The sequence below is a fragment of the Thermobia domestica genome, chromosome 1 (genome assembly GCF_964235325.1).
Source record: "Thermobia domestica chromosome 1, izTheDome1.hap1.1, whole genome shotgun sequence".
Classification (NCBI taxonomy): domain Eukaryota; kingdom Metazoa; phylum Arthropoda; class Insecta; order Zygentoma; family Lepismatidae; genus Thermobia; species Thermobia domestica.
The window spans coordinates 88,231,329-88,250,599 of NC_137454.1; the positions used below are offsets into that span (position 1 = coordinate 88,231,329).

Below are 19,271 nucleotides of genomic sequence, written 5' to 3' on the forward strand. Positions count from 1 at the left end.
CAGTGGAGAGCTTTTGTGAACGCGGCATTGAACCTCCGGGTTCCATAGGCCATAGAGTTAGTTAGTTAGTTAGTTAATGCTGTATACTTCATGCAAAAAATCTTGAATGTTCGCATTGGTTGGAATCACTCCCAAACTGGGGTGCTTGGGAGACGGGGACACTTACACTATGCTTGCATTGTCTAATGCTGGTTCTGTCGCATTTGCTACATTCGTTCAATGGTATGCACGCCATTTGCAAAATTATGATTTTACGCTTCGTTGGCAACATTGACAACCTCAAATGATTGGAAGACCTTAACACTCAACGTCTTTCTGCTATGGTGTCGTGTGATGTTTCTGCCAAGCTTGTGTGTGAACGTCTCATCGTACGGAACCTGTTTAAGAACTTCTCATTTTTACCATTGGTTGGCAACATTGACAAACTGGGGTACTTGGGAGAGGAATATGTCCACAGTATATTTTCTCTAATGACGAATGATGTTTATGCCACGTTTCATGGATATACATCCAGTGGTACAGAAACCATCTTCCACACTGTATTTACAGTTCGTTGGCAACACTGACCAAATGGGTACGTCTGGGTGCAAAGTGATATTATCAAACTCTTGCTCTAGTGACGTTCTAGCAATGAGTCAAAACGGAACATGATAGGCTCAGGTGCGTACGCGTGATGCATCGTAACATTCATTTTTCTTCTATCGAATATGCCATACATAGGGTCACAAACCCCAACAAACCCGGTCCTTATAGGGTCAAGTTGCGGGTTTGCCCGTGATTTGAAAACGGTTTCGTATTTCTCATGGCAAGAGCTTTCAGACGATATATAGGTTTTCCCCAGGTACTTGGTCCGGGTATGGTATCATCCCCAGTAAGTGGTATGCTGGCTTATTGACTGTATTAAGGGAGTGATCGGACTTATCTTGTTTTTCACTTTCTTTTTTATTTTAAGGTTGAGTGGTGAAACTTTGGAATATATTTAGTTTAGTTAGTGACAAGTTGTTATTAATATTTTCATGAACAAAATTAATATTTGTTTGTTTTAAAATACATATAAAATGCATTCCGACACTGTCCGCTATTTTTTAGTACTATGAGGTCGTTGTGATTAATAAACATCTCATTTTCCTTTCACTTTGAGACGGACTGATTTTCCGCTTCAGTTAATTATATATTATTGTTCTCTGTACGGAAGAATGCATAAATATTCCAGTAACTTTTACACCGAAATTTCCGAAGCTTGTAAATTCCGTTGCAAATATTGCGATTTGCGTTATTCAGAATGTGCGAAAGCACCCGGCGCGAGGCTAGTTTGCGTTAGTCAGAACTTGCGAAAGCGCACCCAGCGCGAGGCTAGCTGATCAAGAAGGACGTAACAATAGGAGTGTTTGTACAATATATTAGTCACAAAATATATGCAAAATTAGCATTAAATAGATTTAATGTGAAGAAACAATAATAGCAGGAGGAATTGCAAGTCTTACAGTGTTTATTGTGTGTTAAAGGAACTTCGTTATTTATGTAATTACAACAAGACTATAAACTATAGAAAGCCGTGTAACATCGACATGTAGACACACGTGTTTATAAATTGCTGAAGTGATGTATCAGTGGGAGTTTGAGTTCTTGGTGGCTTGTTTACATTCTCTGCTTCTGCTTCATATGCAGGTAAAGTTTAGTTACTAAGTGTATTCATATATATCCAAGATGTTTTGGAAGAAACTCGTTTTATTTGCATGACCAGTGGGACGAACTGCATGGAAACACATTTCTAATTATATTTGAAATACTGTGGTCTTCATAGAAGTATAAACAAGGAACTTCATCATCTAATATTCAGAAAGTGATATCACTATTCAGAAAGTTTATAGTGCATTTCATCACCTGGAAATTCTTGAACCAAAGGCCAGCTCTCAGGGGGCTTGTGATTAAAAAAATTGTAAGGTCCGGATACTGCTGATTTTTTTCATATTAATCCAACGACTTCTTATTGGTGTATTGAGGTAATCTATTGCATGAATCACTGTAATTTAACAAGGGATCTATTTATATTTGAGCAGTCTCGTGGCAAAATATTACAATGAGTGCTTAATTACAAACGTGTTTTCCCGCAATGAGCTCCTACAACTTCGATAATCTTCATTCCTAATAGCCTAAACGTCCGTCCTCAACCATTAAAAATTCAACAACCAAAGGTATTTGGAAGAAATTTATGTATGTTTCTTGATTGTGTATTGTAAGAATTTCTATATGTTTATTGCAACTTACTGCTATTATCAGTATTTAATACAGTATATAATTTGCTTCGAAATATTTACGCTTTTATGCTAACAACGTTCTTTTGATTTGATGTTTATCGTCACTATTCCATAAACAAAGTGGGTTATGTCAGTGGAGATGATACCGAAGAGCAGTTCCTCTCAGATAATTTGTCAGGTTCATTCTACGTATTTCAGTGCATTTTAATCAGAATTGGCTTCTGATAAAAGAACGTGTATCTCCTCGATACTCTCTAGTCAAAATTAGGAAAGTAAGCGTTTACCATCAGTTTCGGCGAATCTACCTACTTCAATCTGAAAAGTAGTTACGAAATATTTCTATCACACCTGATAGTTTGTTAAAGTGCACCATCATAGTACAGTGGAGTCCGTCAAGGCTATGGGCATAAATAGATGTTAATACAGTGGAGTTCCGTCTACACAGGTTACATTTCAGATGTATGAAAGGTGAGTGACAGTTGCTGAGTAAATTGCACGTATCACCAGTGAATATATTTGGGTGACGGTTGCTGAATAAATCGCACGTCCCGCTGTCAGAGTAATACTGACTTGTTTTGTATTTTAAAAGTGTAATCCCGTTCGTAGTGGTTCGGAACTAATTTTTGATAGTATTACTATTTATTGTAAGTCACGACGGCTGCGCTGATACATTAATAGTAAAGCAAAGAAGTAAATGTTATCACTCTTACTGCTAATTGTGTAATTAGAGCAAATTTGTAGGTGTATTGTTTCACGCTCTTATCAGAGAAAACAAAGGTGTGTAAGGAAAATCATTAATATGTCCAAATTTGATAATTGAGGCGTATAGTTTCTAAATCCGCCATCTCCAATTTTCAAAAAAAATGAGATAACTAGATTTACCGGTATTTCTTTCCATGCTCTACATGATGGTGAAAAGAGTTGTTTGAAATGTCGCCACCTCCACCCTCAATTACTGCTTTAAAGTTCAGGGTATTCTTCAAAAGCCGCCATCTCCACTCAGCAGTGTGTTTGTAAACCCCATCATCTCGATTCTATTCTATTCTATGCTATGAATTGAAGATTGACGTTAATGAAAAAAAGTTGCAAGATGTTGTTCAACTCCTAACGAAACACTTCGGGAAGAATTGACGTGCTAATTCAAACTTAGCCATTTATGTTGATGCTGAAAAGAGACTGACTGCGTCAACAGAAGAAAGTGTAGATGAGGATTAGGCTGAATGCCAGTGTTTCGAACATGATTCTGATGAGAACTATATCTGAAAACAGTGTAAAGATCACTTTCAATCCTTTTCTTGTTGGTAAAGGTGGCATTTATTCCGAAGTTCCCATCCTGTTATGTCAGACTATGTTAGGTTAGGTTAGGTCCCAATGGGTTAGATTAGGTTAGTGAGGTGAGGTTAAGTTAGCTTATGTTATGATAGGAGACGATATTTCTAAACGGGCGGGGAACTTCGGAACTTGACCCGTAAATGTAGCTAACGTACTATGATTAGAGCTTCATTTTTTTCCTTGATTGTGCACATTATAATGTCACCCAATAAGTTAATATCGTTGTTTAGATTCAGTTTATCTTCATCTACTGTTCTGCTCTGCAATAGTTATCAGAAATTATAATAGTAATGACTTGGAAGCAAATAAACCCGAAAAAACGTAAGTACTTTTGTTTCAAAGTCCTCCATCTCCAAAAATTGTTTTCAAAATCCGCCATCTCCAAACTGCTTTCTGCAATAACCGAGAAATGGGATGAGAGTGATTTTTGTCATTTGGTAGTTATAATGAATGTCCAGAAAGCAGTAAAGTATTTATAAAAAGAAAATTTTATCTCACATAATCTCTGAGTTATCAGTTTTTCCTGTTTTTCTCGAAACCGTTTATGAAGGAGATGGCGGATTTAGAAACTATACGCCTCAATTGAATGATGTAAAGCAGTATACTTGGCCGGTACTATTATGTACGTCGGCCTTGTCTTGTGTCCCTGAGAGTGGGTTAGTGCGTCGTCTTTCTGAAGTTGGCTAGAGCTGCATATTATTCCCCAGGTGTCAAATTTAGTCATTCATCACCTTGGATATAACAGACTTATCAGGTACAATTACGTGGAAGAAGATTAAAGGAAACTCGAAGTCTGGAAACTGAGTTGATGTTCATGGACTGTTTTTTTTTTCCTTTAATGGTTAAAAATTGACTTTTCTCTTCATTTTATTTTCCTGTTTCTCCAAAGACATAACTTGTATTATCGAAGATTTGTGAACAATAAACATATTCTAATTGATATAGTTATGTTTCCAAAAATACCGATAGAATAGATAGACTGCCAACAGACTATCGAGGAATTATGTAGTAAGGTAAGATTGATTACATTTTTTTATGATATTGTTTACTATAAGTTAGTAATTTCATTTGGTTGCACCAGAATGCAAGAGCCTTAAAAGGTTATCCTAGTCAAACATAACTTGTAGAACGTAAGAGAGTAAGTTACAACTTTACACCAGAAATTATTTTATCATTGTTCATTCACATAATTGGTATTTCATTTTCCTTGGAAAATGTAGCCAGGACCTATTACTTTACCTTCACTTTAATTTCCCAGCCACCTTTCGTTCATTGTTTACGTTACATGTAGTGTACTTAGCTAGGAAAGAACAGCGTTTAAAAAATGTCTATATATTGAGAACACTTACATGTTTTTTATTCTTTCTTGCAGGCCGAGAGAACTGGAGTTCTATTACAAAACTTCAATGCGGGACTTTTGGATCCAGAACCTAAATTAGAGGTAGATATAATGAATCACTCTTTTTCAGTAGTTTGCTTGGATATTCATTAACTCGAGTACGCATTTTGCAAGTGTTAATGAAAGATCAGTTTCGGTTTTATATTAATGCGATTGTCTCAGCCACTCGTTTTTTTTTTTTTTTTTTTTTTTTTTTTTGCAAAGAATAAAGTTTTTTACATACGTTTCTTTAAAATAGTTAAATGTTACAGATTTCAAAACATGTGACATTTTTGATGTTGGTTTTCAGCCATTCTTTGCTATCGAATACTCGTTACATAAAATCAACCATTCCCACGTTAAAATTTCAACTACTGGCACCAGTGATTCTTGCATTGTTTTAATACCAAACGACGACTCAACCTTTCCAAGCATACCATAAGGAATTCATTTCAGACGTTTCAGGGGTTGGGAAATAAAAGGTTTAGAAGTGGTTGTCATGGTAACAACAACAATGTGAGTCGTAACAAATTCATAGGTTTGGTGACTCTGCAAACCGACTTTCGCTTTTAGTTGAATTAATCACTTTGTCAGTGCCTAAAAGTAATTCATCTTGTCATGTGTCTATTTTGGATTGTCTAGTTTTGTGGACACTTTCTTCAGATGCAAAGTTTTTTTTTTAATCCCTATTACAATTTGCATGCTGCGTTCCTAGTGCTTATTTACATAAACATTATACGAAGAAATTAGTACCGGTTTCAACTACACGTGTATAAAAATATTTCAATTTGTTACGAACTTTTGCCATATAATTGAAACACAAATTATTAAATAATTTACGTAAATAATTCAATATATTCGAAGCCACTTTATGGGCATTCCTCTTACCAGCATACACAATTATTATAATATGTAGTACTACTTTAGCACGCCAACCATATTTTTCTCAAGAGAGTTTACTGTTTTTACACTTAGATTCAGTGTTCCTACAGTCCTAGTCCTGGAGTGGGCTGAAAAATAGTACCAAATTGAAACAAAAAGGACTAAATTCATTTCTTTATACCAATTGTAATACATGGCTCTGAAAGAGTAAAGTTCTAGAACACTCCTCCCCTCTTCCAAGAGTCTAAATAATGAAAGTGTTCTTTTTAAAAATTACTTTAAAAAAACATCCAAATAGGAGGATCCCAAACAACCATGGAAGTATATGAAGCTTTTCTCGTACGTAGGAAGTATAACAGAGGCCGCAAATTAAAAGGGAACATAGTTATCATCTTCGGTATGTATTGTAAGGAAACCAAACGTGCCTCTATTTCAAAGTGACCAATAAACCTAAAGGGTATTATGGCTATATATGAAAAAGTACGTAAAACAAGGATACGTAAAACAAGGAACAAATCAATCTCCGAGTTCGCGTGTAAACAGTACGTTATAATAAAATATTAAAATATAAATTATCAGGATGCGCCCATCTAGCATCACTTATTTCCCGGTATAGTTCGAATTACGAATTTTGCACACAAAGTTCTTGGCGTTATGAGATGCAACGTCACAGAATAAATGTTCAACATCATTTTTTTAGAGTCCAACATAGTATGAGTAACGTGAGATGTAGGAAAAGTCTTACTGATACTTTTGAAAATGTGTATTTGTATTTGTTAAATAGTGCTGAATTGGGCAGAATTGTAACAACTTTTTCACAAAAGGGGCTGAAAATGCCAGCGTGGTACCAACGGACCGATGAATGACAAAAAGGGCTGAATTTGGTACAATTGTACCAAGTGTGGCAACAGTGCTTAGATTCAAACTGGAACGCAAGAAAATGCTACTATCAACATCAAACAGATACAAAACAATATATTCATTTGGTAATTTCATTTTCTTTAATTTTCAAAGTTAAGGATCCAAATTGTTTAATTGAAACCTGACTTATATACACTAATTACTATCATGTGTACGCAAACTATTATCATTTAGGAATTTATTGAGTGTTCTATTTCTTTATTACAGCAAGATTGTCAAGGTCCATCAACGCATAAATACTACTTTGAGAAGTTAGATTCCGACCTTAAAGAACAGGTAAAATTTATATAATTTGTGTTAAATAAGAAAAAGACATAATACCTTTTCTTTTCTAGACTCCTAACACTCTTTATTAATTTGCATTCTATCTCATCTGCAATCGAGACTTTCCTCATGCCAAAAATGATTTATACTCGAAGTAAAAAACACTGTTATAACTAATGTCCGGATTTGTATGTAATTATATATTTTTTTCTTCATATGTAGGTTCGTCAAATCCTTAAATGTTTATGATTCACATCTGTAGGGTGCTTCAACTCAAGTTTCATATTACATATTATGACCAATATTACATATTTCTATGGTTTCTACATATTGTTTACATAAAACTGCCTTAAAATTTTTGCGTTTACTGAAATTTTAATTTAAAATAAAAATATAATAAACTCTCCAACTGTGCAGGGATGGATCTAGGTTCAATTTTGTCATGTCTATCTTTTCGTCTCTTTACCGAAAGAAAAATATATCTCTCTTTTTTTATCTGTCAAACCATATTCCGCAGAATTTTCTCCGATAACAAAAGAAATATAAGAAAAAACAAGTAATAATTTTCCCTCAGTGGTACATTAGCAGCTCCCTTTATTCTCAACTCTGGAGGAAGACAGATCACGTGCCTGACAGGCGACTGGCCAGGAAATTCCTAAAATGAAGTATATTTAATTGTTATCGGAGGTCGGACGGGAAAAAAGATGAAAGCAAATCCTGCAACTTAAGTTAACACTGTATGCTAGTGTGCTTCCAGGAATTTACTGCAAGAGTTCGTTCCAAGAAGCTGGTGACAATGACAATATCATAGCAGGTAACCTAAGCTTTCAAAGAACTTCACTTGTTCAACTGAATGACAGGAGGACAGTACTCTAGTATTACAGTTGCAAAACGCACGTGTTCTATATTGACCGTCAAAGTTAGAAATGGCTGCGGTTGCTTCAACTTTATCCGCGAAATTGCGGTCGTGGGTAACTATCGATGATGCGTTTACTACGGACGGTAAAGTGGTGTTGTTCCAAGTGTGTGATAAAAAAAAATTGGATGTTTAATGAAATCTCAGTTAGAACAACAGGTACGAAATGCACTCCATGCAAGAAATAAAAATTTGTGAACTGCAAAGAAAACAAGCACTCTTGGCACAAATGCATCAAGATACGTCAGTGAGTGAGTTTTTCAAAGACTTGTGCTAAGCAATGATAGCAGCAAACATTCCTTGGAATAAAGTTCAAGTGTCAAAATACCGTGTTTTTGTGGAGAAGTACTGCGGGCGTCGAATTCCTGACGAATCCACTCTTCGAAAGTTTTTTTTTTTTTTTTTTTAAGGGAAACTTTACCATTAGGGCAGAAATAGGTAGTTCATATATTTGGATTTCTGTGGACGAAACAACAGACATTTATTATGTAGCAAATTTAGGGATTGGAAAGTTAAGTAAAGATGTTCCATCTAAATCCTGCCTTATTGCGAGTAAATTGCTGGAATGTACGAATCATTCCACGATTGCTCGCTTTGTAAACAATGGTCTTAAAGTGTTGTGGCCGGGAGGAGTTCAGGAAGAAAAAGTCCTTGTTCTCTACACAGACAGTGCAGCGTACATGTTAGAAGTGGCTAGAGCACTTACAGTTTTTTACCCTCACTTAATTCATTTCACCTGTATGACCCATGCTCTTCAGCGTGTTGCTGAAGAGGTGAGAGACAACTTTTGCGAAGTAAATCAACTAGTATCTTCCACGATTTTTTTTGTTTTGTTTTTGTTTTGTTTTGTTAAGGCGCCACAACGTGTTCAAGTTTACAGAGATCAACTGCCAGACGTGCCACTTCCTCCGGAGCCTATGTTAACAAGATGGGGCACTTGGATACAGGCAGTACACTTCTACAATGAACATTTTCAAAAAATTAAGCCTGTTGTTCATTCATTTCCATCGGAGTCTGCTGTGTCAGTTGGCATTGCTCAGAAACTGTTTAATGACTCAAAAGTAGCGTGTGATATCGCATACAAAGACAGCAATTGTGGTTGGCTACCTACAAGCATTAAAAAGCTAGAGACTGTTGGGCGGCTTGCAGTGCTGGAAAGAAACCCGGGTCACGACAGCCTATTGGCAGTGTGTGAGATTCTCAATGGTGAAACAAGAACCCCCCTGAAGATATTTCCCCCAACTACATCCCCCTGTTGAAATACGCTCCTGTTACCTCATGTGATGTGGAGAGATCATTCTCTGCATACAAGAATATTTTATCCGATCGCCGACAAAATTTTACTTCTGATCATTTGGAAATGTACCTTGTAACCGATTGTGCAACAACAGATAGTTGAACTTGAGGCACATTTTTTGTAAGTACTTTATTTCAAATTTAAAATGTTCATTATTGGAAATATTCTTCAATTGTTTAAAAGATATAGGACTGCTTTTCCCTGTATGAAATAAATATATATAAAACAATACATTTCGTCTTAAGTTGCTTTTAGTGTTTAAATTTGTATATTGCGTATAATTCATTTCAAGATTGGGCCATGGTGACGGATGCGCATTTAGTGTAAAAGATTCTAGATTTGAAACGGGACCACACCACAGCATATGAAATTTCTGACGTACAAATGCCGTATGCATTGCTTTTCTCGGGGCTTTCCTGTTTCTCTCTAGGCGATTCACATCTTTCTTCATTCGCGTCTGATTTTTATTATCCTGCAATCAGTCACGTCAGTGACGTATGGCTGTCTCAGCTGTTCAAGCATTTCACTTCATTGGGGGACTTGCATTAAGCAGGATAAAGTGTAGTAGATTTTCCTTTTTATTTTCATAATTCGTTTAAATATTGCATACTCATACGCGTGTTAATATTACGTTTCATAAATATGTAACATATGTGATATTACATATTCTTATATAATATTACATATTTCTTACATTTTAAGCGATTTTTGTTACATATTTATGTGCATATTTAGGGGGTTGATATTACATAAAAATCCGGACTCTAGTTACAACAGTGCAACAACGCTGTCACTTGCCAACGGTAACTTATGAAGTACTCTACGTTGAACAATCAAAATATTTCTAGACTTTATCCATTGTGTACAAACGACATAACCATTTCTGATCCCAAATACGGTTTTTTCTGTTGTTTTTGTTAAAGTTACAAATAACACACAAGTGGTATTTCCTGAAGCACTTTAAGCCAAATGTTTGGCTTTGGGATTCAATGATTATCCAATTGGCTGATCAATACTCTACCAAAAGTTCAGTGTGCCTTAAAGTTTTATCTATTTGTGCTTGAAAATATAAATTTAGGAAAAAATAAAAATGGTGATATAAACAAGGGATTAATTATTAAAAACGAAGAGAAATATACTTACCGGAATTATTTGAGATGAATTTTGTATCCGATTTACACCAAATGCTGTCATATCCTGTTTCATGATTTTCACTATTTCACTATACGTACTAGCTTTTATAATTGTGCTTAGATTCTTCTGTTCATCTATTTAATTGCTAAACTTAAAAGTAATGTAGTTTTAAAAAGGAAGATAATATACACTGATCACCAGTTGAATTATAGACACCTACCTAATAGCATCTAACTCCACCTTTCGCTTTGATAACGGCGGCTACCCGCCGCAGCATGGACTCCGCGAGGTCTCCTGAAGTGTTGTTGTGGGATCTCAATCCATATCTGTTGCAAAGTCTCATACAGAACTTGTAGATTAGTTGGAAGAGAGTTCACAGCCAAAGGCATCGCTCCATGGCGTTCCAGATGTGTTATATGGGATTAAGGTCCGATGACCGTGTTGCCAGGAAGTGTTGCCAGGTCAAAAGAGTGCTCATCAAACCAGTTTGCTGCCATCCTAGAGTGGTGGGCCGGCGTATTGTCCTGCTGCAAGAAGAGGTTTCCACCTGAATGTAGCAGACGAGCAAATAGCATGACATAGTCGTCCAGAATATCGCGGTAGCGTTTAAAGTGAGGGACTATGTTACACGTGTTAAGAGACCCATTTCAGTCTACGTAAACATGTCCCAGATGAGAATACCATCACCATCGGCCTGTACAGTTCCCTGCTGTCACGATCTCTATCACGAATCTATCATCTCCAATATCAACTACATTTAACACCGTAATTATTATTTTAACTTTAGCCACTTTTGGCTCTTATTCTCTTTAATCACATAAGCCACTTCTGGCTCAAATTCTGACATTCACTCATAGCAACGCTATTCATTTGTCACTCAATCTCTCAACACTTTGTCCGATTATTCTTAATTAACACTTTGTCCGAACTTTTACAAACCCTAACATCCTCCCGCGCATTACCGAAAAAAAAATAAAGAAAATAAAGTCATACTTCAACAGTTTTACTGCCTCTATCTAGATTTCTTTCTTTTCCTCTCCAGGCTTATTTCTTCTTCTAGGCTTCTCAGTCGATTTTCCATCTTCATAATTTTGTCACTCATTTCTTGGATCTCTTTATCCCTAGTCACGAACTCTAGAAACATACACTGTAATACCTCCGGGTTTTGGTTGAATATCGGCTCCTTTTCTTTCTCTTCACTTGATCTAATCCTTCTAGATCCTTTCTTCGTGCTCTGCCTGTAATCGTTAAGAACTTTGTCTTCTTCACCTGGTAACCATTTACTGTTATCTCCAGATTTCTTCATTTTCTTACGTTCACTATGTGACCATAATGACCGTACTTCAGAACTGGTTTCCTTGTTGGATTGCCTGTGATTAATTACTATATCTTGATTTTCACCAACCGTTCTGCCATTTGTTAAACCGCGTTTGACTGAATGTTGTTTTGGACGTTAAATGGCGCAGTCTGTTGGGTTGTAATTCTTCAACTATCAAGTATTACTTAATAAACTGATTTACTTAGACAAGCGACTACTATTGAATGTAAAAACCTTTATTCTCTTTCTAAAAACGTTTAATACTCAATACTTCAGATATCTACCTGTACCACATCTCAACCCAAAGGTTCTGTAACATATATGCTCCTACATATTCATTTTTTTTTATCACATAAATCTATCATCTCCAATATCAACTACATTTAACACCGTAATTATTATTTTAACTTTACCCATTTTTGGCTCTTATTCTCTTTAATCACATAAGCCACTTCTGGCTCAAATTCTGACATTCACTCAAGTTTCACAATCTTCAATTTCATACATTACAACAAACATAACATAGCAACGTTATTCATTTGTCACACAATCTCTCAATACTTTATCCGATTATTCTTAATTAACACTTTGTCCGAACTTTTACAAACCCTAACAGCCACTAGGCGTCCACCTCTGTCGTCGACACGCCCCTGACCGCGGCAGGTTGCCAGTGCGGGTGCGGGTGCGGTTGTACCGGAAGCCAGGTACTCATGATACATCCTTGACACTGTTGCCTTTGAATATCCGAGTGCCGCAGCCACTTCCGAAATCGAGCCACCCAGTCGTCTGGCCCCTAAGATTTGACCACGGTCAAATTCACTCAGGTCCTTCGTCTTCCCCATCACCCACTGCACTGAAACGGATACCGGGAGAGAAAGTATACGGCAGCACTGCCCTTCCGATGCATTTCATTCACATGCACTGGTGGAGCCTCTGCAGGGCGGTTTCTGCAACTGTCCTGCTGTCTCTAATTCAACTGCTGATCAGTGTATTTAGCACCGAAAATGATTTTATTTCCAAGTAAGTTAAATACAATTTTAATACGATAATGAAGTAATTATTTGATAAATTAATTTATCAAATCTGTTGGGTAGGAAACAAGGAAATTACGTTACCCGTATATTAAATTTTACTCTCAAAACCAGAAAGTTGGAAATAAATCTTAATATTTATCATTAATAAACATTTTTAAATATTATTTAATATTAATATAAACTTACTATGTTCCAACTTTAATGCTCATTAGTTTAAAATAATTTTGTTGAGTTAATTATATCTCTAAATAAGTCAGTTTCATTTCAAAAAGTATTTTATTATGTCCTCATAATGTATGGTGTTCTATTAATATATAGTACGTTGTTTATTTCTAGATTCAAATATTTTCAGCTCAGCTTCTTCACAGTAAAACTAAAATTACCGCTTGTGGTGTTTTCCCTTTGGACTTCAGTCTCCTTCACTCGGTAAGTTGCAGATATTCTGCAAACTTTGTATCGTCTTTTAAGTTTTTGGATGCATTATTGAAATCAGATTCTCTAAATTCTTGCTTCAGAAGTAATTCTCAAAATACAGGGTTATTCAAAAATCGCGCCGGTTTTGTTACATCACACTATGAACTTTATTTTTTCAAAACACACTAACAAAATGCATAACCATGTTCATTACACATTCTGATTTCATGTATGGTGAATGACTGAAGAATTCTCTATACTGAAGAACATCCTATGCCCAATTCTTGGGAAAGGCATGGAACAGATTTCATTGGACTATCAGCCACACTGTCACGAACTACCGCAATGTTTTGCTCAGAATGACCACTACGACGACGCCCAGGACTATTCAAGTTCACTGTTGAACGTATTTCAATGAACTTTTTCATAAGTCTGTCAACTGTTGATTCATTCTGTACTCATTTCGCCCTAGAACCGCGCGAAGTCTCCTGAAGGTTGCTGCATAACTTTCTTCGTTCTGATAAAAAGTTTTCACAATTAGTACACGTTGCGCTATAGTAAAATGCTCCATGAATATACACAAACTGAAGAAATGCTAGAAATTCAAACTAAGACGGCAATCGAAATGTTTGTGGGTAGAGAAAAATACAAAACAATGTTGTCAACCGAGAAACAAAAATTTGAAAGACGATCCAAAACCGGCGCGCTTTTTGAATAACCCTATAGTAGGTATAAGATTAAACATGCAGCGAGTACATGCTTGCTTGTAGCAAACTTTCACCTTCTACTATGATTTAGTTCCCAGAGAGTGATTTAAAACAATCACGGAGGCTATTTGTTTAATTTGATCATATAAAAATGAAAACATAGAGTCAAACTAACCCCAAACATAAAACAAAAGATCATGCATTCAAGAGTTTATATGTGTTAAAAGTATTGAGTTCGTCTAATTGAAATATACGACTAACGTGTGACACTTCGAAAGAAAAAACACCCGATTAATCAAACACACACTTTTACCATTGTTCAGAAAACTATTGAATTGGATAATGAAAGAAACCATAATTTGTGATGGTAAAATGGCGAATATGTGCTCAACCGTGCATTATACCGCCCTATCCTCAATTTCCTTTCCAAGCTGTTATCGAGATATTGGTGGTCAGTGAGAATGATGCCGGAAGATTTTGATAGGTGAGATGTCTGCATCATCCTTTAAGGAGCAGTATGACATTCATTATCATGTAACATAAGAACATCAAGTCTATTGACCATTGTCAGATATTTCTTTACTGTGAATTTCATGGAGTACCGCACTGTAAATATCCCGATGATGACGTCGCTTTGGCGTAGAAATGCAACAGATCAGCCCCACTATACTAGCGACAACTTTTGAGGATGGAGGGGTCATAATGCAAACCATCCTAGACATCACAATCATCTAACCACTGTCACGACGGTTTACGATTGCCTCAGCACATAAATTTTTCATGTGAAGTGACAACACAGGAAACTTTCCCGGTTATTCCTTTCACTCAGAGAACTGCAGACTTCCCGGTGACTATACGTGTTGGCCAGTGTTAACTCACATGGCACCCATCAGTCCCATTTTTACACCTTACCGATTCCTCAGATGCACCGAACGTCAGTGGTATGGTGAATGTCTAACTCGTATGCAATTACATGGACACTTTTCCAAGTGCCCACTTCCACGATGTCCTCAAGGAGCTCATTAAAATATGTTCTTGGTCGATGGTATTAAGGTTCATTTTTCAGTGTTGTGTCACCGGCACGAAATTTTACAAACCAGGGGCGTATGGTGAGTTCATTTAGCACACTTGATCCAAATGTACTGTTAATATTTTTCATGGCTAGATGTAAAGAATGTCCTAGTTTGAACTCGCTGAGGAAAATGATTCGTGATTGTGTGTTATCCATAGTGTAAATACATTAGACCTTGTTGAACAAAAGCCTTTCTCCAGACTAATTCGGCATCCAAACTGTTTGCTGAACACAGACGTAATTTGTAACGTCCTATTCCTGATCTCGGATTAATCCTTTGGTTACGTTACAGAGGGTGATTTCCTAACACACTTAACACGGACATTTCAATCGCACCAAGCCAATGTGAGATTGTACTTCGCACTCTCTTAGTTAAAGCATTACAGCTATAACTTCCCACTAAATAGTTTTCTTGGAAAATATTTTCTCACTTGAAGTAATTTCGTTTTCTTATTGTTTATGTCAACAACTCATACGTCACAGAGAATATGAAAGGGAGTATGTTGTTGAGCAGAAAAATCTTTCAAAACATTCATAGCATCAGAAATTAAAATGCTTAAAGCCCCACCATATTCAAAGAGAATGCGCATAGTATTAATAAAGTAATTTTTATGTACTTTAGTATATGTAAGAATTGAATCTTTTCATGCATGCAATAAAAGTTTTCACCCTTAATTCCTAATCTTTATATGAAATAGATGATAAACTTCAATGTCAAACTGTGCAATTGGAACGAACATGTAATGTTTCACGTATTTCAATACCTAGGTAGATCTCAATAGAAACAAGCATGACATTTAGAACTATATATATATATATATATATATATATATATATATATATATATATATATATATATATATATATATATATATATATATATATATATATATATATATATATATATATATATATATATGTATAAAATTATACTTCTTTCAGGTGGCTGGTGCAACAACAACTTATCTTGTGATTCTTATCCAATGGCAAGCAAACGAGAACACGGAAAAAGCGTCTGTGTGTAACTGTACCTGTGACTGTTCGTAAAAAAAAAACAAAAAAAACTTGTCACGTAATAGTAATCATGAAATAGTATATATGTCAAATGTCATGATTCAGCATGTTTCCGTCTCTCTTACCCTTCAAACGTAATCGTGGGACATTAAATTTTAAAATAAATATTCAATGAAACCAAAATATATAAATTTGTCATTTCATTCCGTTGTGTTATATAGATTGCAAATGTGTTTATTGTAATTATAAACAGTCTGTCTATTATTATATTATATAATTAATATAATAGATAATTATGTTAAATTATTGCAAACTTTCGAACGACCGTGGCCTATTTGAAGAGCGTTGACTTCGTATTCGGAGACCATCCTCATTGGGGTTTTTCTTCACATGCTACGAAAATGTATTTTGTAATCTAAACTCTGATATTCACGTGTACTACAATATAAGGTAATCTTCTAATGTTCATGTGCCTATTTCTCATCTGGCAAAACACAGAGATAGTCTCTTCCTAATTACTATAAGAATGCACAATAAACTCTATGTATTTATTCTAAACAAGACTCAAGGTTTTGGTAAGACTTAAGAAGTCTTAAGATCAATGTTTCTCTTCAGTTTGCGAGTTTTCCCCCTATATTATAGACTTTAATTAACAGCATTTTTTAAATTATCAAATTACTAATTTTGAGCACATTTATGATTTGTATGTTGAAATGTTTTTGAAAGTGTAGTTGTTTAACAATTGTAAACTTTATTGTAATGACTTGTTCGATCACAGTTGTATATTTACATATATGTATGCAACATTACAAGAAGAAATAAATATTGTTAGCTTATTATATGTTCTTACACTCGCTTTACAATAATATATAATGTTATTGAGAAATTCAAGAGGAGATGAATTAGTATGTAGTTGGCAAAGAAAACAATGAGGTGCACAACAGGAAGATCAAATGAACTCTTTCGTCAGGATGTCCTTGTAAAACATAAAAATATGAAAGTTTCAGCAATCTATGTGAACTGCATTCTGCATATATAAAAAAGGATTATCACTTATGATGCTTCTGAAAACAATCATAAACACGATACAAGAAACAGAAGTAGAACCTATGGATGTGTCACGTGTTCGAGCCTAAGTATCACGCAAGATAACCCAAACCAAATGATTTTTGTGTGAAATAAAAGAATACCAAGTACACTAATGTTAGTATATTGTTTGTGAAGTTTGTAATTGCGTATTGATTGACGAAGTGTATTTTAACATATAGTTGCTTAGTAACTAATAAATAATGATTATGAGGGCTGGCTGCGGTCCTTCGACCACAAGTATCACTAATTTCAGGTTAGGTTTAGAAGATAGTGGTTAACTTGCTCGTACTGCCCATAAATTACCTCTAGGTCAAAAAAAATTGTTCAGTTTGGTAAGAAATAGCAAAAGAACCTAAATAGTACTTTGTTAATATAAATACATTATATATTTTTTCATATTTTAAAAATAAATCTCCGGGGCTTCAAGTTTCACCTATTCAAGATTCGCCTTATACCTCCTAGCTATGAAAACGACAATCAAAGCGATGACACAGCGTTAATTTTCTTATTAGGCGAAAGTTGAACTTTTCCTAAAACTTGGTTTAGCTCACATACGTTGGTAGTTCTGCATCTCATTAATAGTTAATTTCCTCTTGAAACTATTTTCGCGCTTTTATTAAATAGTTCAGTATGTAGGGGAAAATTTGGCAAACCCAGCAAATATTAGTAGCTTAATGAAACTTTCAGGATAGTTTCCTTTCATCAAGTATAGTAATATCTTAAAAGGAAGTCCCTGAACATTCCTCTTGAGCTTCATCCAATATGGCTGCTATATCAAATTTGGCCACCACAGTCCATAAAACAATTTGATTTATAGAACAATTTCCTTGATTGCTTACCTAGGGCTGAATTCTAGGGTCTTGGAACTCACAACAAAATAATTTGCAAATAAAATTTCCTTTGTTTGATATATAAATTTATCTCTGTAAATCAGGTAGATATAAAGTTACAAATGTGTGTGCTTGTCACAAATGATAGAGTAGGTTTGTATCTCTTAATCTTGAACCTCTGTCTTTTTTTAAAATATATTTTCAGGTTTCCTTATTGTATATATATATATATATATATATATATATATATATATATATATTACGTACTTATAATTATATAACTAAAAATTAAAGAAAATATGTCAACATGCCATAATTACAATTGATATATAAAATTTGGTACATTTGAGAATATCGGGGCATTGTCTGGAAGTTTCTGTAGACTTGTTTAGCAAAATAGTCTGTAGAGAAAACGTTAGTTAAGCTAAATTCAGCTTTTTATAAACAATTGAAATAATTTATAGTACACTCATGTCAAAGATGATTGTCGCATATCTATAATTGTCTTCTTGTAAGAATATAATTTGATGATTTTGCAGGATATTTTTAGTACTGGTACTATGTGTATAATCGGGAAATGTATATTTGTGGTAAATTTCATAGGAAAAGAATTATAAATACGAAAATTAGAATGAGTAAAACAAAATGTTGCTAAATGGACAAGAAATTTTTATTTTCGTTTTATTGTTCTTCTTTACTGCTCTTTTGACATGAAATTTGCCACATACATGTCTTTGCTGATTATACATATACTAAAATTATAAGAAATACCGGGCAAATTCGATATCAAATTATATTCCTACAACAACATATTTATAGACATGCGACAATAATTTTGGACATGAGTGTACATAAAAGACACAAAAATTAACCCATCCCTGGCACGGAGCACTGCTGGGACATAAACGATACGGTTAGGCTGGATCAGATCTACTGCTGCTTCAAATGGAAAAAAGTCGCAGGAACAATAAGTTTTAATGAGAGTCTTTGTATGTTATTAATTTAGGTTTCATATAAAAAGGTATGCTTCTTCAGAACAGGACAGGTACCTATTACCCTGAAAGCCTAAAAGATAAAGAACAAAGGAACTTCGAAAGATTCATAAAAGTAACGTATAATTCGAGAGTAGTTCAACATTTAGGATAATGCCAACATGTCACTTTCATCCTATTGTTTTCTGATTCACAAAATGTGATGTCCCTGTAGTTAATGCACATATCTGAGTAAAACAATCTCGAACATGAACAGTTGGACTAAGTACATGAGAGTTTTACATTTGCAACACACCAGCTTCACAAAGAGTTTGGTACTGGTATTCCAAACAAGTAATTGGGTACCATTCTTCATTTTCTCTTCCGATTCCCAATCAATTGCTAGAATATCTTGCTCCAGCCAAGTTTTCTCTTGATGA

The 19,271-nt window shown here is 35.0% G+C and overlaps 1 protein-coding gene across 1 annotated transcript; it reads left to right on the forward strand.

The window, feature by feature from the left end:
• The first annotated feature begins 1,283 nt into the window (after nucleotides 1-1,283).
• Nucleotides 1,284-16,710, forward strand: LOC145666258 (putative gustatory receptor 28b). The gene is made up of 5 exons (XM_081733323.1): nucleotides 1,284-1,668; nucleotides 4,963-5,031; nucleotides 6,979-7,047; nucleotides 13,071-13,160; nucleotides 15,870-16,710. The coding sequence occupies exons 1-5, from the start codon at nucleotides 1,603-1,605 to the stop codon at nucleotides 15,972-15,974; spliced, it is 399 nt and encodes a 132-aa protein (XP_081589449.1). The 5' UTR covers nucleotides 1,284-1,602; the 3' UTR covers nucleotides 15,975-16,710.
• Nucleotides 16,711-19,271: the final 2,561 nt, after the last annotated feature.